The 16,915-nt window shown below is 43.4% G+C and overlaps 1 protein-coding gene across 1 annotated transcript in view; it reads left to right on the top strand.

Moving 5' to 3' along the window:
- PRCP (prolylcarboxypeptidase) overlaps positions 1–16,010 on the top strand; it is a 33,834-nt gene extending 17,824 nt beyond the window's left edge. Inside the window, exons 4-9 of the mRNA XM_082043543.1 lie at positions 175–356; positions 1,075–1,232; positions 2,549–2,721; positions 4,861–5,025; positions 5,694–5,881; positions 10,800–16,010. Coding sequence (XP_081899669.1) covers positions 175–356; positions 1,075–1,232; positions 2,549–2,721; positions 4,861–5,025; positions 5,694–5,881; positions 10,800–11,001 — 1,068 coding nt within the window. The 3' untranslated portion in view covers positions 11,002–16,010. The remainder of the gene's footprint in view (positions 1–174; positions 357–1,074; positions 1,233–2,548; positions 2,722–4,860; positions 5,026–5,693; positions 5,882–10,799) is intronic.
- Positions 16,011–16,915: the final 905 nt, after the last annotated feature.

The following is a 16,915-nucleotide window of genomic DNA, read 5'->3' as shown; positions in this document are numbered from 1 at the left end:
ATTAAAAATAAAGAAATAATTGGAGATTTTTGTAGCATTTCAAGGGACACCTGCAAGGAATATTTCATTTGTTATCAGGCACAGATTTAGAACTCGACAGCTGCTGTGGGGAATAGAAATGCCGCTGCTGCAAATCACTCCTGTGCTGTTTATCATCGGTTTTCTTTGGTTTAGGACTCCAAGCGTCTGAATTACCTGACGTCAGAACAAGCTCTGGCAGACTTTGCGGTACTGATTGAGCACTTGAAGTCGACCATTGCAGGAGCCCGTTACAGTCCTGTCATCGCTATAGGAGGATCTTACGGAGGAATGCTTGCAGCCTGGTTTAGGATGAAGTACCCCCATCTGGTAGTTGGGTGAGTGTACTTGTCCTGCTCAAACACAGAGCAGGCATTTGTTATTTCTGTGCTGTATTACAGCTTTAGGAGAAGCACCATAATTCAAGCTGGCTTGAATTTTTCACTACTGGGTGGAGCAATTAAATTGCTTCGAATTTGGGAAGAGGCGCTGTTTGCCAAATAAACACAACTGTAGTTCAGCGGATACTGGATGGTGTATATTTTCAGAGTTATCTGTTAGTTTTGTCAAAACAATTATTATCAACACTGACGTTGCACCTAATTCTTTTAAGGTCACCAGACTTCTGGTGACTTGAGGCAGGTCTTCAGTCTCTTCAGTGCCTTAGTTCTCCTCTAGGAAACGAGAATAGTAATTCCCCTACCTTTGTCTGCCACAGAGTAGACTTGTGGGCAGGGGCTCTCTTCAGTTGAGTTTGCACAATGACAGACCTGGTTGTGAGTTGAAAATGAAAATAATTAAGTAAGCAAGTCTCAATTTGTACTTCATGCACTTATACCTTTGTACTAGTGTCCAAGACTTAGAATCTTCAACAGCCTTTACATGCAGACCTATGGAATAGTTTTGCAACATTATGGTTATTTTGCCTATCCTCAGTGTCCAAGCTGAATTAAAAATGCTACTTAGAGAGCGGCTGTGGGGAGCCACAGAAGTTCACCTTGTGGGGGTTCAGGGTACATCTGTTTTTCCAACAAACCTTTTTATGTCCCTTTGCAGAGCTCTGGCAGCCTCTGCCCCAATCTGGCAGTTTGGTGATTTGGTTCCATGTGGCGCTTTCTTCAGCATAGTGACAAAGGATTTCAAAAGGAGTGGGACAGGCTGCGCAGAGAGCATCCGCAATTCCTGGAGCGCCATTGACCGCCTTTCCTCAACAGGTGAGACCTCACCAATACCTTTTCAAAGGGTTGTAATGCTCAGGATTGCGTTATGACTTGAGAAAATCAGCTAGTTTATGTTGCAGCTTTCATCTGTACATGTATTGATTTTTTTGAAACTATACTCTTAATACTGCAAACTGCCAAATGAGCTTAGCATTATGTTTTAAATGTCTGTTTTGTTGGATCACAAGCTTTGTTTCACGCCTCCTGGTGTGATTCCACATACAGGTCCAAAATTCCCTACAGTGTGACAGGACCTAACTCTAGATGAGAGCCTCAAGGCTTCCTTTCTGACAAAGTAGGCCATATAGAGTCATTACTCTAAAAAAAAGTAGTTTAAATACCAACTGCGGCAATCAGACATAGAAAATCACTGCAATTCAGTGCTAGAGACTCGTACTCAATGGACCTAAGGGTGTTTTCCAACCTTAAATGATTCTATGATTCTACAACTACCTGAAAAGAGGTTGTAGTGAGGTGGGGGTTGGTCTCTTCTCCCAAGTAACAAGCAACAGGATGAGAGAAAATGGCCTGAAGTTGCATCAGGGGAGGTTTAGTTGAATATTAGGGAAGATTTGTTCAAGGAAAGGGTTGTTGGGCATTGGAACAGGCTGCCCAGGGCAGTGGTGGAGTCACCATCCCCGGAGGCATTTAAAAAGATGTGTAGATGTGGTTCTTAGGGACATGGTTTAATGGTGGGCTTGGCAGTGTTAGGTTAATGGTTGGACTTGATGATCTTAAAGGTCTTTTCCAGCCTAAACAATTCCATGATTCTGTATCAGATGAGGTCACTATACAGCAAAGGAATGCAATTAAAAAAAATTTCTTGCTAATTGAGTTCAGTGTCCTAAAGGGAAAGTCCGGTATGATGAGTGAGCTAATTAAAATCAGGGAAGCTGAATTGGATGAGTTCTAGATCAGATAAAATAATGAGAAAAAAAAAAAGCCAGGAGACTCCCAAGGGAACTATCTATTAATAGTCCTTGCACTATGAGTTATCTGGTTTGAAATTTTCCTTTCATTGGAAGAAGAGTGCCCTGATGTTACTTCCAATCAAAAACATGCCAAGTGTCTTGTAAATCTTTGTTTTTTTTAGTTAATGGTACGTTAGCTGTGATGTACCCATACACTGAAGCATGCAGATTGTATTTCCCTTCACTTAGATGTGCTGGCTAGAATTTGATCTGCTATGCTTGTATGTATGTGGAATAATCTCACCAGGTCAGTTATGCTAAGTGAAAATATGTTTTAGCGCCACACCTGACCTATATGTTAATGGAACAATACATTAAACTGTTGTTTTTTTGTTAAAGATGAAGGTTTACTGTGGCTTTCCAAGACATTTCATTTGTGCAGCCCATTGGAGAATCTTCAGGATGTCGCTGTATTGAAGAGAGGGCTGAGTGATACCTGGGTAAACTTGGCTATGATGAACTATCCCTATAAAGCTGACTTCTTAGAGCCTCTGCCAGCTTGGCCTATAGAGGTAATTGAGAAATTATGTTTTGCAGAATTGATCACTTTGTTTAACTAATTATCTGCTCTCCTTGCTCATACCTTTTCCTTTATTTTTGGCTCTGTAGAACCAACATGGCTGGGAAAAAAAAGTATCGGGGCAATATTGTGTTGTGCACCAACCAGTTTATTCACTAACTGCCACTTGTAGGGCTAACAGGTTTCATCAAGAGCCCGGAAGAAAAGTGCCAGGGATGACTGAAAAACCTCAGCTGTCCTGCAGAGTTGTTCTTGAGGAGCAGAAATGCTGCACAAAAAGCATGTGTGATCAGAGCTTCTGATGCCAGGCTTAGCTGGCAGAGCTTGCAATTGAAGTTTTGACCCTATGTCCTTTTTGATGTGGGAGAGCCAGTGAGAGAAGAAATGTGGATCACCACGAATGCATTCCTTGCAGGGTCACGTCTCAAAGTGGAGCCACTTTCCACACTTGCAAACCATCACTAGTGTAATGCTGTTTATTTCCAGTGCTTTCTGCAAGATTTTTCGAGTGTTTTTTTGTTCTCTTAAGACCCTGGCTGAATTTCTCCACGTGGCTTTGGGTTATTGTGTGTAGCAGGTTGGGTAGATAAAATATTGATATTTTGGGGCTATTAAACAGCAGTTAAATAAAAAATAGAAATTGTCCCTTACGTAGAGCTGGCTGATGGAGGAGGGGAGGGACATTCATCTATCCTCTGTGTCTGTCTGCAAAGGCAGTATGAACACCTTGAAAATTATTTCTGCTTCGTTATCAATCTGACACCATCTCAGGAGTGTGGTCACCTTCACCACAGTCCATGCTCTCTCTGAGTGAGGTATAGAGCTGTGATGGAGAATGCTACAGCTTGTCTGAACGGTGCTGATGTATGAAATCTGAGTTAATTAAGGCATTCAGATGCTTTTTTCTGACACAGAAGCTCAAATCTGACTCAGGGTGAGAGAGAGAGGGAGGAAATACGTTTGAATAGCTGGATATATGTATATTGCTTAACCTGTTCACTGTTGTGGGCTGTCAGTGCTCCCTCAGAAGTATCAAACTCGTCTCTCCCACACAATCTGAGTTTCAGACGCAGGGCTGTCTGCAGCCCAGTTCTGCCCTGTCTCCAGTGTGTATCTGCATGAATTAGCGAGCTTTCCAGACCTCTAACTGCAGAGTTCTAGAACTGATGGCTGAGCTGGCCAAACCATAAAACCTACTTGGAACTGGGTGTCTATTACAGGCTACCAGATCAGGGTGAGGAAGTTGATGAGGCCTCTACAGACAGCTGAGAGCAGCCTCACAGTCACAGGCCCTGGTTGTGGTAGAGGATTTTAACTTCCCTGGTGTTTGGAAGGACTACTCGGCCAGCCAGCCACAGTCCAGGAGGTTCCTCCGGTGCATTGATGATAACTTTCTGAAGCGAATGGTGGAGGAGCCGACTAGGAGAGGTGCACTGCTGGATCTCATCCTCACTAACAAGGAAGGTCTGCTTGAAGCAGTAAAGGTTGAGGGCTGCCTGGGTTGCAGCGACCATGAAATGGTGGAGTTCAGGATCTCGTGTGGCAGGAACAGAATAGCAAGCAGAATCGCAACCCTGGACTTCAGCAGGGCAAACGTTGGCCTTTTCAAACAATTGGTAGGGGAAATCCCATGGGCAAGGCTGCTTGAAGGTAAAGGGGCCCAAGATAGTTGGTTACTGTTCAGGGACTGCTTCTACCAGGCAGAAGATCAGAGCATCCTGACACGTAGGAAGTCAAGGAAGGGAGCCAGGAGACCTGCGTGGTTTTCTGGATCTTCTTTGTTATATATTTGCATGTGTTATCTTCCATTACAGAGGAGCTAAATACTCTTTATTAAGTATTATGTATTTTAAGAAAGGCAAATGGATTGAAAGGCCTGATGAATGAAATCTTAAGGTTGCACAGCTTTTAAAGTTTTAATCAGGAAATGTAAAGTTTGATTCCTCACAGCATGCACTATGCAAATGGAATGCTCCTTTTTATTACAATGCTCAAGGTATATCATTGCACAGACAGATGCTTTCTGGAAATGGTCTGACTGTACTTTGAAAATAAATTGGTATTTATCAGGTAGCATGAATTCATCTTCACTTATTAAACATTTAGAGTCCCCCTTCTCCCTTTGTTGCAGGAAGTCTGCAAGTCCTTGAAGGATCCCAGTCTCTCCGACAAATTGCTGCTGAAGAATGTATTCCAGGCAATAAATATATACTACAATTATTCAGGACAAATCCTATGTTTCGACATGGCTGAAACTGCAACAAAGAGTCTGGGCCACTTGGGTTGGAACTATCAGGTATGCGCTCTGTCCATTCTAAATTGCAGCTCAGTGAGGTTTCTTGAGCAAGAACTGATAAGAGCTGTCAAGTCATTTAGCTGTCAGTATATTGCGACAGATGTAATTGATGTACTGGTGCCAAATGTAATCATGAAGCAAGTATGACAGCTTCCCCAGGAGGTTTAGACTGTGTCTTTATTAGCCAGTTGTTTCAGCTCTTCATATAGACTGGAAAATGATGTACAGGAGCAGCATCTTGGTCTTCTAATCCCCCCATCCCAGCCTTCCATCCCAATTTGCGCATGCAAATATGTCAGGACATGTTGACACTTATTTCTTTCAACTAAAGCTGTTTTATATTTATATTAGGAAAAATTTCTTTGCGGAAAAGGGTTGTCAAGCATTGGAACAGGCTGCCCAGGCCAGTGGTAGAGTCACCATCGCTGGAGTGGTTTAAAAGGTGCATGGGGTTCTTAGGGACGTGTTTTAGTGCTGGACTTGGCAGCGTTAGGTTAATGGTTGGACTTGATGATCTTAAACGTCTTTTCCAACCTAAATGATTCTGTGATAGTTTGACAGTAATTACCGATCAAATGCTGTTGGAGCTTTTTTTATTTAAATACTGCACTATGAGCTGTTGAACAGTCTCCTGTGATTGTGTCTTGTTGCCCTGCTCTTTCTTTCAGACTTGCACTGAGATGGTGATGCCATTGTGCACAGATGGTGTCAATGACATGTTTGAGCCTCAGAAATGGGACCTGAAGGCACGTTCAGAAGAGTGTTACAAGCTGTGGGGAGTGAGGCCTCGCCCTTCTTGGATTATTTCTATGTATGGAGGGAAAAACATCCATTCACACAGCAACATTATCTTCAGGTGAGCCTTGTTTCAGCTTCTAGAGTGGAACCTTCCACCAGTTTGGGTTGTCAATGCAGAGAGCCTGTCCCTAAGTAGCAAAAGGATCTGTCTCCAACACTCCAGCTGAATACATGATGAGCATGCTTTGTGTTGCTCTTGAGAGTAAAATGGTCAATCTGCGGTGGCCAAAGCAGCCAACTGTTCTGTCACTGTGTGTGTGACTCTAAAAGAAGAATCTGGGTTGGGATTCTGCCAAATGTAATTCTCTTCCCATGTGGATTCCTTCTTACCTTGTGGCCAAAGTCCAGCTTTCCCATACTGGTAAATCCATCTAGCTTTTCTGAAGCCAGAGCACTGTCCCTTCCACATAAAAGGAAAGTCTAAACAAGCTTAGAGTCTCGGTCACTAAAATTTGTTGCTCTGGGTGATAGCCTTGCAGAGGGGCTGGCGAGACATTCCTTTTCCCCTTTGATACAGGAAAGAGAGGGAAGTACCTTGGGGAAGCTTTCCTATTGCTGCCAATTGCCTTTTTCTTTTAGTGGTAATTAGACAAGTTTCAACAAACTTATGTAAGATCTAAATACAATGAGATGTTCCCATTCTAGCAAGGCATACCTTCTATAATACAACAGAAGTTTGTCTGAAATACCTTTGTATGTGGTCAAAAAGTGAAAGAGTGTTTCATTCTGGTGCAAAAACTAGTGCGTGCTCCTTGCTCTGGGCCTTCACTTTCCTTATTTTGAAGGTTAAATTCTGCTTTCTTTAAAGGGGGGGTTCATATAGCTGTATTTCTGTTGTGAGGTGATACAATATTTTGAGCAGCTAAGTACTAGCTGTTCATCAGTTTGTTATGTGATAGGCATTTAATAAACTCATTGAAGCCTGTGCCCTCAGGAATCCTGACCTGCTGTACTGATTGACCGTTGCGGGCGGCTCCTGAATATATCCCTCTGTTCTCTGGTTCAAGTTGTGCAAGGCCTTTAAAAAAAAAAATCACTTCTTAAAACAAAACTCAGAATTAGTCTGTTGGACTTGGTAAATAGGTTTGTATTTTAAAAGCAGGAAGTCCTCACTTGAATTGGGGATTACTCTCCGGATTTCAGCTGTTAGTGTTGGTCTGTTCAGCTCCAAAGGCCTGTTGCTTTCCTCTTGTTTGTCTCTTGCTGTTTGTGTCCCATAGGATATCTGCCCTAGAGTGAGAAATTCCGTTCTTTTTTGGAAAACATTTTAATAAAATAGAATTTGTTGGTTTAACTTAATTTCTGCAGCGTTGCTTATTTCCAAGGCTTCACAGCTCTGTACAGTAGAAATGTGCTTTGTAAGCAAGAGACGAGCAAACAAATCTAAATAAATGCTCTAGAATTTATGCCAGCTGAAGGAGCTTGAAATGAGAAAAGCTTGAAAGCAACCAAATGAGTGGAGTAGTGTTGTACATACAAAGCTTTGGATCTCAAGCTGGGTTGTTTCTCTTCAAACAAATAAATTGTCAGCACTGTACATGTATATAAGAACCTTTTATCCTTGAACACTGCAGAGTGCTTTACAAAAATATCCCTGTGTTTACCAAAGGATACAGCTCCCTGTGGGGTAAAAAGCACCATGTTTCAAGTGTCAGGCAATTTGCACAACAGTTTAGCACAGGAAGGGAAGATAGTCCATCTGAAGAGAACTGCTGTGGGTGGATTTATCCAGCCGCAGTGGGATTTGGCCAGGATGCTTAAACTGGCATCGCTGCATCTCCTTCTGCACGCAGATCTCCGCTGTGCTGTATGTGTTGGGTGGGACTGACCCAGGAATCTCCATTGCCCCTTCAGGACCTTCTTGGAGGTGTGTAGAATCACAGAACAGTTTGGGTTGGAAGGGACTCATCTCGTCCAACCCCTGCCATGAGCAGGGACATCTTCACCCAGATCAGGTTGCTCAGAGCCCCGTCCAGCCTGGCCTGGGATGTCTCCAGGGATGGAGCATCTCTCTGGGAAATGTGTTCCAGTGTTTCACCACCCTCATTATAAGAAATTCCTTCCTCACATCTTCCCATTTAGTATGTGAGTGATTACTCAGGTTGTGGGCAGATTTACTTGCCTGTCCTGGGCAACACTTTATTAAAACACTATTTTGCAGAACCTGGGTTTTCCAGAACGCTGTTTGCCTTTTCCAGCAATTCCTGCTCCCAGTACTCCACTGGAACTTGCTGTGTACTTGGTATGCAAGTGCTCCACAGCACTGGAAATGGCATTTTAATGCTGTTCATGCTTGTGGTGGCAGAGAGCTTGTAGCAGTTGGTAGTGTCTTGTCATCAACACACTATGGCAGTGAAAATCAGTCCAGGTTATATCAGACAGTATGAAATTTGGTGTACACAGTCTGAAAACTGACATTTTTCAGTCTGGATGGGTCACATCTAGGTTGTATGCTTCTAAGTCAGGACACCCACCTATCCAGTTGTGCACTGGCAGGGGGGAGGCAGAAGGTGCTGGCTGTTTTGAGAGATACTGGAGCCTTGTGCAGAAGGGGGGATTGTTAGCATAAAATAAGGGAATGGTGGAAAAGAAGATGAGACAGAACAATGTCTGGCTGAGGAGAACAGGTGAGGGGGAAAAAGTTAATAAAAGGAAATTGGCAGTTGTGGAGAGTGGGCATGTTAAAAAAGGATGCACAGACAGTGTTGCTAAGAGTGAAAAACTTCCTTGTTCTGGTTGGGGCTGAGAAGCTCTGAAGAGGTGACAGGAACTGTTTGCTGTGGCATAGGCAGATCCCTCTTTATGCTGTCAAGGAAATATGATGAATTGAAAATGGGACTAGTGTGCTGATATTTTGCATTAGGTGTTTTTCTGAAGCCCTACTCGCCTGGCCACTGCTGGAAAGGAATGGCTGACTTTTTTTTCCTCTTTTCCCTCCTTTTTCCCCTCCCTCGCTCGCTTCTTTTTCCCCCCTTCTGTTTACATTGGGAAGTCCTGTCCTGTAAGATGGGCAACTGAGTACTTACATGCATGCTCAGTTTTAACACCTAAATAATCCATTCCAGTTGGTACCGAATTATCTTATTCTGTAAAACCGTTAAGACTTACTATTATTTTGCAGTGAGCCCTCCTCTCAGCCAGCATCGCTTCCCAAAGTGCGTCAGTGCCATCGTTTGGCAGGAGGCACAGAGGACGCAGCCAGCAGCTCCCAGAAAAGCCAGAGACAGGGTTATTTTCTTGTGCACACTTAGTTTCCACATGACTGGGACCACAAGATGCAAGTTCATGTGCATCTTGGGTCTCTCAGCAACTCGTCCCTCTGTTGCCAAAGTGCTCTGCTGATTCAGGTGACCTTTTAAACCAAATGCTTTTTGCTTATTGGTCAGCTCTGTGTGCTTTTTGTTTGGCGGATACAAAAATGTATCTCTTTTCCTAAGTCATATTTAGAACCACTGAAAATGAATAACTACAGAGATTCAAGATGCTTTGTTTCCTCATTAAAAAAAAAAAAAAAGTATTAGTTCAGACCCCATCAGGTTTTTATTCTTAGTTATTTCTACAAAACTCCTTTTCACTCATTATTTCTTTCTGTTATTTTCTGGTGCTGCCATTGTGATATTTTTTCTAGCTGCATATCTCTTAATGTCCAAGGTTGTTTTAATTTCTTAGATCCTTCTAGAAATTTACACTGACATACAGCAGTCCTTCTCTAATGTTTCCTTTTGTGAGTAGGTCCAGTGTTGTAAGTCAGGAACAGATCCAGGTTTGTGTAGCTCTGTAAGTATATGGGTGTTGCTTTCTTTTTGTAGACGCACATTGAAGTAATGGAAAATAAGATGTAGTAGGGATTTCTGGGTCATGTCCAAACCTGGGAATGAGAGGTGCAAAACTCTCATCCCTGTTCAGCTGTTGGCATGCTCCATGGACCAGGCGTTATTTGGAGGCAGATCTACAGTGCAAGGCATCCTTTCATTGACTTGGGGTAAGAGAGGAGGAGTAAATTGCATTAAATTGTCCTGTCCCAGAGGAAGAGTCATTGTAGACAGCTTATTGAGGGATAAAAGCTTTATTTTACAAAACCAGTTGGCACCCAGCTGAAACAAGAAAGGGTAAAACTTCCTGGAAATTCAGATCTAAAGGGTCCAGTTCATTACTAGTTTATGGCAGACTGAAGAATCACAGAATGGTCGGGGTTGGAAGGGACAGATCACACAGGAATGTATCCAGGTGGGTTTGAATGTCTCCGGAGAAGGAGACTCCACAGCCTCTCTGGGCAGCCTGTTCCAGGCCTCTGGCACCTCAAAGGAAAGAAGTTTCTCCTCATATTCAGATGGAACCTCCTGTGCTTCAGTCTGTGCCCATTGCCCCTCATCCTGTTGTTGGGCACCACTGAAAGGAGTCTGGTCTGTCCTCTTGACACCCACCCTTCAGATATTTATAAACATTGATGAGATCCCCTCTCAGCTTCTCTTCTCCAGGCTGAACAGACCCAGCTCTCTCAGTCTCTCCTCATAAGAAAGATGCTCCAGACCCCTCATCATCTCCCTCCAGTATTTCCTTGTCCTTCTTAAACTGGGGAGCCCAGAACTGGACACAGTAAAGAAGGAAAGCACAGTGCTTTAATTTGGTAATTTGGACTTGTCTTGAAACAGGGGAACCTGAACCTTTTATTACAATGGCAAGTGGCAGCAGATCTGTCTCCAGAGGCTGTGGCATTTTTATAGGTTATTACCTGAATTAGCAGATAATTAACGACAGTCGCGAAGCCTCAAGCTACTAAGAGCTCCCTGTGTCTGCCAAGGAGGCTTCTCTCAGCAGAGGGGTGGACACAAGTCACTGAGACAGGGCTGAGGTCTGTTTCTGTCAGCACATGTGCAAAACTAGTTGAAAGTCAAGGTGGAGATGTTGACATAAGCTGCAGGCCCCCTGCCAACTGCTGGGCGGGCAGACCCTAATGAGATATCTGTTTCTTACAGCAACGGTGGCATGGACCCATGGTCTGCAGGTGGGGTGACCCGGAACATCAGCCATTCCCTCGTGGCCATCATGATCCCCGAGGGAGCCCATCACCTGGACCTACGTGGCCGCAACCCTTCGGACCCCAAATCTGTGCAGCAAGCTCGAGACTTGGAGCTCTGCTACATGAAGCAGTGGATTAAAATGGCCAGGCGCCACTGAAGTGGTGCTGCAACAGCTGCGGCCATTGTGCCCCCGTTGGCTTTGCCGGCAGCAGGGCCAAGGCTTTAGGACACGGTTGTCTGAGCATTTCACTCCTGTTTCCTCCCCCGTGCTGCAGTGCTGACCAGCGCTTGTGCCCGTGAGAGACGCAAAGGGATGGAGAGCGTTCTCTGATAATAAACTTTAGTTGAAGTGCATGGCTTGAGCTGCCTCCTCTGGTTTGCTTTCCTCTTAAATGCTGTCCTTTCTCATGAAGAGCTCCTGTTCTGGGCTTCATTTCTTCCTTGCTGCACTTGCTGGTTGTCCTGGCTGTTAGTATGTTATATATACAGTGGATTAAATGGCAGTGCTGTTGATGATGAAACTCCTGCTGCCTTCAGTGGGACTGAGTTTCAGACACCCTCAGCTGGTGCAGGCTGCCACGGCTGGGACGTGGAGATAATGGGAGACAGAAATCACATCTCACTGTGATGTTTGGTGGGGAAACTGGCTGTGCCATTTGTAAAGAAACTAAACAGCCCTTACCCTTTGGAATGAACGCTGGAAAATAAGTAAATATCTTCTTTTTAAATTTTTTTTTTCTGTAGTTTTCTGGCAGGTTATTAATCAAAGCTCCCTCAGGTGGCTTTTCTGTTCTGTGCTGCACTGAATGGTCGGGGCTGGGCCCAGACTCACTGCTGTTAACTGGCTGAGTGTGCACAATCTGCATCAGGGTTTTGTTTCTTCCTTTGCTGGTTGTCCTAATTCTGAAATGTTTGCCACTGTGATGGTTGCCAAAGAAAACTCTGGGTGTGTTTTGTGTGTGTGTATACATGTGTGTCCCCCACAAACACTTAACTTTTCCAAACCAGGAAGCTTTCGAAGCTATTCTCTTGAAGAGCAAATGTGACACTTGTGCTGGCTAGATCTTATGAAGTGACAAATAATTGGGGCTGTGCCTTGTGTGGGTTCCTCCCTCTCCCCCAGTCTGTGTATTGTTCCAATTCTGCATGATCTGTTTGCTGATGGCTCTTCAATAAAAGCCCTTTTTTAAAAAAAATTGTTTGCAGGACGAACTATTCAAAACACAGAATGCAGCTATCCTCTTGGATCAGCCTAAAGCCTGATGCTGAGCTCAACAAGCCAGGTGCACAGGGCTTTCTGTAAGGCTTCCAACACAGAGAAACTGCCCTGATTCATGAGACAGCATATTTGACATTAATAAATGGCTGGGGCAGTCCCCTCATTTTCCAGCCTTGGCTTCATTCACACTGCAGCCCTTCTTCAGAAGGAATTCTTTGCAGTTTAAAGGACAGGCAAGGCTTCTTGTCCCCAGACTCCTAAAATCCCAATTCTGTTGAAAAGTTGTCTCAGCTTTGATGATATGCCTGATAGTTGAGTATTTTTCTAAGACACTAGGTGGCCTTTTCTGTTTCCAGTCTCCTCCCATCCTCTGCAAACAAAGCGAACCCAGCACTGAAATGTTATCTTTCCAACAGATTCCCTGGCATTCCCTTGTCTTGTGTTAAACATGGCGTTTACATTCAGACCCTGCAATCTGAACTTTTCACACTCTTGAGCAAGGTAATTACTTAAGAGACTTATGTGTTAATTGATGTCTGGTAAAGCCCTGTTTTACTGCAGGGCAAGGAATGGAATCTGCAAGAGTAAGGATGAATTTTGGAGATCCCAAATGGTTTAACTGAGCGAGGAAGACCCTGGTCCTGCTGTTCCCACTGATTTCTTGGGGTGCTGCTCCAAGTGCAAGTTCTGGGGTAACCATTGCCATGTTGTATGGAGCAAGACATGGGGAAATTCGTGCATTGGGCTGAGAGTGATCCAGATTACCAGCTACTGTATATTGTTAATCAGATAGTGTCTCCTCCTCTCTCCCCTGCTAGCTAACTTACTGTCTCAGGAAACAGCTGCTTCTTTGTTGTTCGGAAAACACTTTTTAGCTTCAATCACCATAAGTAATTTAAACTTTCGTTCCTCTCTTCTTTCTTTTTTCACTCCTTTCATAAGCAGAAAAAAATTGCCTTTAATAAAACTTTAAAAATCCCATGCAGTTTTCAATTTCAAATTTTGAGAAATCACATTTAAACCCAAAAATTGTTCAGTGTGGTTTTGCTCATGTGTTTTGTTTTGTTGTTTAATTTTTATTTTAAAATAATCTTACAATTCCATTCCGTTTCTCTCTGTGAGACTGATTCAAGTGCATTTTGGATCAGGTTCTTACTGCTTGGACCAACTTATGGTACTGACTTACTTCTGATTACTTTTTTTCTCCTCAAAGTGAGTAGTTGAAACTTCAGATCTTATTTACCTTTAGTACTCAGACTTCATCTGAAAATCTATGTGTACACATCTTTATACACTTGCAAGGACCTGTCTGTGGGTTTTGGCTATGTCGTCTGAATGTTGGTGCTCCTGCATGTTTCATGCAGGTGTGAACAAAATGGGCCACGGGAAATCATAGAATCATAGACTCATTTTGGTTGGAAAAGACCTTTAAGATCATCAAGTCCAACTTGTTACCCTAGAACTGCCGAGTCCGCCTCTGAACCATGTCCTGAAGAACATCGTCTACTCAATGGCTGATTTCTCTTTCCAGGTGTATGGTGATGGGCCATACTTCATCTCAGGCTCGTGTATGTCCTTGGCATGGGTTGTTGTGGCAGATGCACATCCCCATTCCCCCCCACTTCCTTCGATTTGGAAGGTGCAGACACATCCCCATCCTTTCCTACAATTTGGGTAACAGCTTCTTTTGTTTGACCCCAGAGACCATTGGCCAGGGTTGTTAAGAGAGAGGAGGAGGGGGTGCAGAGGTGCCGAGGAGTCGCTGGGCACCCATAGCCAGAGTGGGGGTGCTTAGAAGCTTCAGGGCACCCCACAGCCAGAGTGGGGGTGCAGAGAAGCTTCTGGAATGTCTACAGTCAGATCTGACAAGGCTATATAAACGGGACCCCCGCCGAGGTTTTGGCTGCCTGTTGTGTGGACCTCTCGGAGCGCGGGTCAAGTGCTGCTGCCGAGAGCCCTCCTGGGACTGGGACACTGTTTGCCTCATCTCCACATGTAGGTGAGCGAAATAATTCCTCGCCACTTGGGCGGGTGCTTATTCTGTGCTTAAATATAAGCACATATATTTTCTTTAATAATTCCTTGCCAGATTCAGGCAAGTGTATACTTTTCCCAGAGTCAGGGATGGCTCTGGCATTGTTTTTGGTGAGCCACATGTGTGCACACTGTGTATCTCCATTGTTATTATTTGCTGCACCTCAATAATTACCTCGACTGATACTCGAACCTGTATTTGTGTCACTATTGGAGAGCTAAAACCCCGTTTTCCACCGGTTAATCTGCTGCACCTTCTTTACTGAATAAAAGTTTGTTTTGGACCGTGTTGTCCATCTAAACTAACTTCGGGGTGCCTTCGTGGTAGTCGTGAATGATTGGAATTTTAAAATGTATGTTTCCTACTCATTGGGGGAAATGCAGAAAACAATGATTTCCCCAAAGCGTGAATCTTACTGGTGAAACTGCAGTTTGTATCAATGAAAATGCATTAAAATAATGAAATGTGAGTTTCTGGAACTGGATTTTGCAAGGAGAAAATTTTTATCCCTTGGCAGATTCAGAGTTCTGCAAATAACGTCTTGTTTTACGCTCAGCTCTGCAGTGGAAGGTGAACTCATGAAGGTGGAGACGGTGTGTTCAGTTACCCACAGGAGTTCAGACGTCACAGGGCGAGCTCTGCGCTTGTTTGGTATCTTCTCACTTCAGAGGTTTGTCTGTGTGGCGACGAGCTTGTGTATGAACTGGTGGTTCTCCATAGGTGACCACGTTGAATACAATCAAGCTAGTTTTAATGGGGAAAAAAAAAATCCATTTTGTTTTTGGAGGCTTATTCCAGTCCCAAGCAAACACGCTCTTCCTACATGTCCATGATGATGAAGGTTCTGTGGATGGATCCATAACATTCTGATGTGGCAAAGGGAGGTTTAACTGGGCTGTGTAGCCCAAAGAGTTAATCTAAGGCTGTAGTGTCTTGGGAGCTAAATAGCTTCTGTAACTTCTTGTGTTTGTAGGCGATTTTAACTTTGAAGATCAGAAAATATTGTATATAGACTATGTATGCATATAGACTATAGAAATGAAAGCCTCTCCAGGAACCTGCAATGTGGTTTCTAAAGTGTATGCAAAGTGAAAATCAAGTTTTGTCTCCCATACCGTCTGCCCACCAAATATGTTTTAGGCAAAAGTCAATATGCTTTAAATAAAGGGATTTTTTTTTTTCTACTTCTACTCTTAAAAGGGTGTTTATCTGTTGTGAATCTAATCTCTAGGGAGTGGGAAAGAAGCATGAATGACCTAAAGACCTTTCTGTATGTTAAAGGCTTTGCACATTGACAGTCAGATATTATAGTTTCTTCTAGGATTATGGTGGAGTTGTGTTTTTCTGACAGTCATGGGGATGTTCTGGAACCCACAAACATGGGGTTGAAAGAGCAGAAGGGATCATATACTCCAAACCTATATTTTTTTGCTTTGCCTTGTTAATTCAGAATGTCATTGCTGTTCTGTAACTGGGATATGCATTCATGAAACTATTCATTTAGAGGAAAAAATGAACGATTTTTATGGTAGTTTGAGTTAAACATGTCTGAAACTATTCAGACTTGTGACTCGGTGCTACTTGCACTCAGAGCCCTAACCAGCTGGAAGGAATGTTCTAAAACACCACCATGGGGACAGATTTGTGCTCTTGGAACAACAAAATAGCTCCTTAGACAATTAGACATTTGTGTAATTGTTCCAAAATACGCTGCTGCTCCTTAAAATAGAAATATTTCTGCAGTTGAAACTGTGCATATGTGATATATATATAGTTATATATATAGTTATATATATATGTATATATATGAACAACTCATAAACGATCCTTTGGAGGGGTCTGTTTGAATCCCATTACGCTTCTATCTCTGTCATTTGCCATGATAGCATCATTGGTGTTGATGTTTAGGTGTGACTCCCGTAGCCTTTAGATTTTGTTTATAATCTTGCCTCTCTGTGTGTTTTTTAAAACAAAGCCTTGGTCTTACAAAAATGAATCCAGTTTCTTTAAGACTGTTCATGTTAAAAAACTAAAATGGTCAGTTTTGGCAGTGCAGCTTAGCAGAAAATGTGCATTACCTCATGTTACCTGAGCAGTGAAGCAATGGCAAAATATCTGAACTGAGGATGGTATCTGGGATGAATTCAGTGTTTAAGCACTTGTCAGATTTCCTCTTCTATTGTTAAAAAATAAATCCTGATTTTTCTAAATTTAGAGATGCTGGGCATCTGCCTGCAGCTCTCACTGGTATGAATAGACTTGTGCTCCTGTATTATTTTGATTCCTTGATTTCATAGTGCTGCCTCCAGGTGATGAGACCTGGAGCACCAAGTTGAAGCCTTTCCGTCCCCCCCCTCCACAGTATCACAGTATCACAGTATGTTTGGGATTGGAAGGGACCTCAAAAGATCATCTAGTCCAATCCCCCTGCTGGAGCAGGAACACCTAGGTGAGGTCGCACAGGAACATGTCCAGGCGGGTTTTGAATGTCTCCAGAGAAGGAGACTCCACAACTTCCCTGGGCAGCCTGTTCCAGTGCTCTGTCACCCTCACTGAGAAGAAGTTTCTTCTCAAATTGAAGTGGAACCTCTTGTGTTCCAGCTTGATCCCATTACCCCTTGTCCTATCATTGTTTGCCACTGAGAAGAGTCTGGCTCCATCCTCATGGCACTCACCCTTTATATATTTATAAACATTAATAAGGTCCCCCCTTAGTCTCCTCTTCTCCAAACTAAAGAGACCCAGCTCCCTCAGCCTTTCTTCATAAGGGAGGTGCTCCACTCCCTTAATCATCTTCGTTGCCCTACGCTGGACCCT

The sequence above is a fragment of the Streptopelia decaocto genome (assembly GCF_964273445.1).
Source record: "Streptopelia decaocto genome assembly, chromosome: 1".
Classification (NCBI taxonomy): Eukaryota; Metazoa; Chordata; class Aves; order Columbiformes; family Columbidae; genus Streptopelia; species Streptopelia decaocto.
The sequence above is the reverse complement of the archived record's forward strand: the minus strand, read 5'-3'. Positions and strand labels throughout refer to the sequence as shown.